General features: G+C 39.5%; 1 protein-coding gene across 1 annotated transcript in view; it reads right to left on the reverse strand.

The window, feature by feature from the left end:
- The window catches only part of LOC107703062 (anoctamin-9-like), a 21,943-nt gene that overhangs the window by 4,838 nt on the left and 13,990 nt on the right, over positions 1-3,115 (reverse strand). Inside the window, exons 18-19 of the mRNA XM_016505564.1 lie at positions 2,330-2,526; positions 1,889-2,041 (exon numbers count right to left, since the gene is read on the reverse strand). Of these exons, the coding sequence (XP_016361050.1) occupies positions 1,889-2,041; positions 2,330-2,526 (350 nt within the window). The remainder of the gene's footprint in view (positions 1-1,888; positions 2,042-2,329; positions 2,527-3,115) is intronic.

A 3,115-nucleotide genomic window follows, 5' to 3' on the forward strand; every position in this document is an offset into this window, starting at 1 on the left:
ATTTATGACAGAATATAGTCCCACAACTGATCGTTTATTTTTTCCTCACGTGTCTCGCCTTTGGTAACAACGATTCAAAAAGGAAACATTTCAAGTGACACGGTAAAAAGACACGAAAAACTTCAGTGAACATCAGAAAATCAGCGTGCACATTTCTGGTTAAAAATGAAAGGCCATCCACTGACGGAAACGGAAAACATCACCATTCAAGTCAGCAGGAAGAGCCAAAGCTAGTCCACAGTTTACTAAACGGTGGCAACCTCTTTAAGTTATTCTTGACTGTGTTGAATTGACTGCTTTGATGCGTTGCAGTATGGTAGGGCATTGTTTTGATGCATACATCAGAAAAAAAATATTTTGCTTTTATTTATTTAATATATATATATATATATATTTTTTTTTTTTATTTTTTTTTTTCTTGCCCACCTTGACTAGAGTCAAATGTCGCCCATGGTCATATACATAACATTATAATGAGAGCACTATTGTAAAAAATGTTGTGAATTCTTAGGGTTTCGTTGATGCTCAAAACATTATTTTTGTATCTGCGAGGCGTCCTTTAGCTACACATTTTCCCTGTGCGTAGGTAATTATGGCTGTCGAATGTCTGACTTGACTCTTGTTAATGTATTTTGCCCCCCGCCCCCAAACATATGATTCGACTATCAGTCGACTATCGGCAAGATTCGAAAATTCCGATTCGACTATGAAAATCCTTAGTCGGGGACACCACCAGTCGAATATCAGCAAGATTCAAAAATTCCGATTCGACTATGAAAATCCTTAGTCGGGGAGACCCCTAGTTGGTTTCTATGGCAAAACAGATGATGTCTTAGGCTGAAGATACACTGGGCAACTTTTTGAGCTATTTTGTCGGGTAACTTTGAGCAATGTTTCTTGGGCACTTTCCCATTAAGAATGGGTAACACATTTCTATCTGGATACTTTAGATGGGCCCTCTGTCTCACCTGTTGCCCGTTGACAGCAACATTGCCCAACGTTGCCCGACAACATTGCTCAAAAAGTTGCCCCATGTATCATCAGACTTACGACATGACAACATGTTGCCGTCAGGCTGGATTTTATTTCGTCTTATGAGGCAGCGGCAGAAACGCATTAGGCTGGAATGTGCAACTTTATTCCGTGCTGCTGTCTCCACTGGTTTCAAAACTCAAAGAGGTGCGTATACTAGCATTAGATCACATTAGTCTTTTTTCACTTGACTTGCACTTTACAACAACACAAGCTTGTTTCTGCAAAGACGTTCAGTATGTTTTCTACAAAACCGTCTGAGATGTTTATGTTTTACGTGGCGTGAGAATGTGAAAAATCTACGCTAAATCCGATCTGACTGGTCAGAATGAAACGGATTTTCAGGAATGGGGCAATCAGGAATTCAGGAATCCATACCACATATGAATGTAGCTAAAACAGATTTGCAAAAATCGGATTTCATGTAGTTCTTTGTCATTCAGACTAATCTAAGTATTATCGGATTTCAATCAGAATTGCACAAAAATCAGATTTGGGTTGACAGTCTGAAGGAGGCTGTAGTTGTCATGATCTGAACAATCGGTTTGATTGTCACAAAAATAAGTCTAGGAGGAGGAAAATTTCAAATTTACAGAAAAAAAATGTATGGCAGAAAAATACGTAATAGGGATTTGAATGCTTTAACCTTCAGTGCCTGGTCCCTAAGGATGAGGGATCCTGTTAAAAACAAACTTCAGCTGCAACAGAAGGGCACTTGAAAAAACTGTGCCAAACACAACCTCATTTTACCCTTAACAATGTTTTTTTTTTTTTTTTGGTCTTTAGGAATAGCAGTGACTACAACTCTCTGACAGTGAGATCAGAACGAGAATATTTTCACAGAATATTCTCTCACCAATATCATTGGCCTTCGTTGGCACTAGTCTGCGCTCAAGGCTGACCATCTTAATGGCATCCAATCGGATCTCAATGATGTTGTTTAGAAGAGCCAACAATGGAGCCAAAGGAAATGCCGCTACAAAGATAGTAGTAAAACTGAACTGGATCACTGGGGAGGGGAGAAAAGGACAATGCAAAAATCAGATATGTGTGTGTTTCAAAGAAAACAAAAGCTTTGTAATAAAATATTTCATGCAAATCTCTGCAACAATGCTAGGTTATTGTGCGTGGTTGCCAAGTGGTTAGAGTGCAATTGCTAAGGTGCTTAGAGTGGATGTTAGCATGCAATTATATGTTAGTTGGAGGGGTGGTTATTGCTGGCCCACATCAAAAGAGCCCACCTCCAAGTCCAAAACAATTACAATTGTATCTGTAAGTATATTTTCAAGATCTGTACCCATTTCCAAGAACTCATTAAAGAGGCTGAAGCGATCCGTTTTAATCAGGCTGTAGTTTCTATGGATTTCTTCGAGTTTGCAATTCTCACAGAGTTCGGATCCTTCCTTGGCATTCATACACTCCTTCTTATAGCATTTGAAACACCTTCTCCTAAACTTCTGGGTCTTTTTCCTCTTCAACCACCGACTAAACCAGCTGTGGAAAGAAGATACAAAGATACAAAGTTCATAAAGAGAATCTGCTTGATTCTGATTCAGGTTCCTTAAAGGGGTCATATGACGTTGCTAAAAAGAACATTATTTTGTGTATTTGGTGTAATGAAATGTGTTTATGCGGTTTAAGGTTCAAAAACACATTATTTTCCACATACTGTACATTATTGTTTCTCCTCTATGCCCCGCCTTTCTGAAACGCGTCGATTTTTATAAAGCGCATCGGTCTGAAAAGCGAGGTGTGCTCTGATTGGCCAGCTATCCAGTGCGTTGTGATTGGCCGAATACCTCAAGCGTGTGACGGAAATGTTACGCCCTTCACCATACTGTGATGCCCTGTCCGGCCGGAGCGACGATTCAAAAACATGAAAACCCATTATAAACGAGGCATTTGTTGCATCCAGTGGGGACATAATTACGGATTATAATGACTTATACTGTCTTTTTATGCGTTGCGTTGCGTATCACACCGCGTAAACAAAAAAACATGTCTGCATTTGTGATCAGACAAAGTACAAACAACAAGCGCTACTCTACACTGCTCAAAACTCACGTTTGAATCATCAGTGGCA

This window comes from Sinocyclocheilus anshuiensis, unplaced genomic scaffold, assembly GCF_001515605.1.
Source record: "Sinocyclocheilus anshuiensis isolate Anshui unplaced genomic scaffold, SAMN03320099.WGS_v1.1 scaffold2203, whole genome shotgun sequence".
NCBI lineage: Eukaryota > Metazoa > Chordata > Actinopteri > Cypriniformes > Cyprinidae > Sinocyclocheilus > Sinocyclocheilus anshuiensis.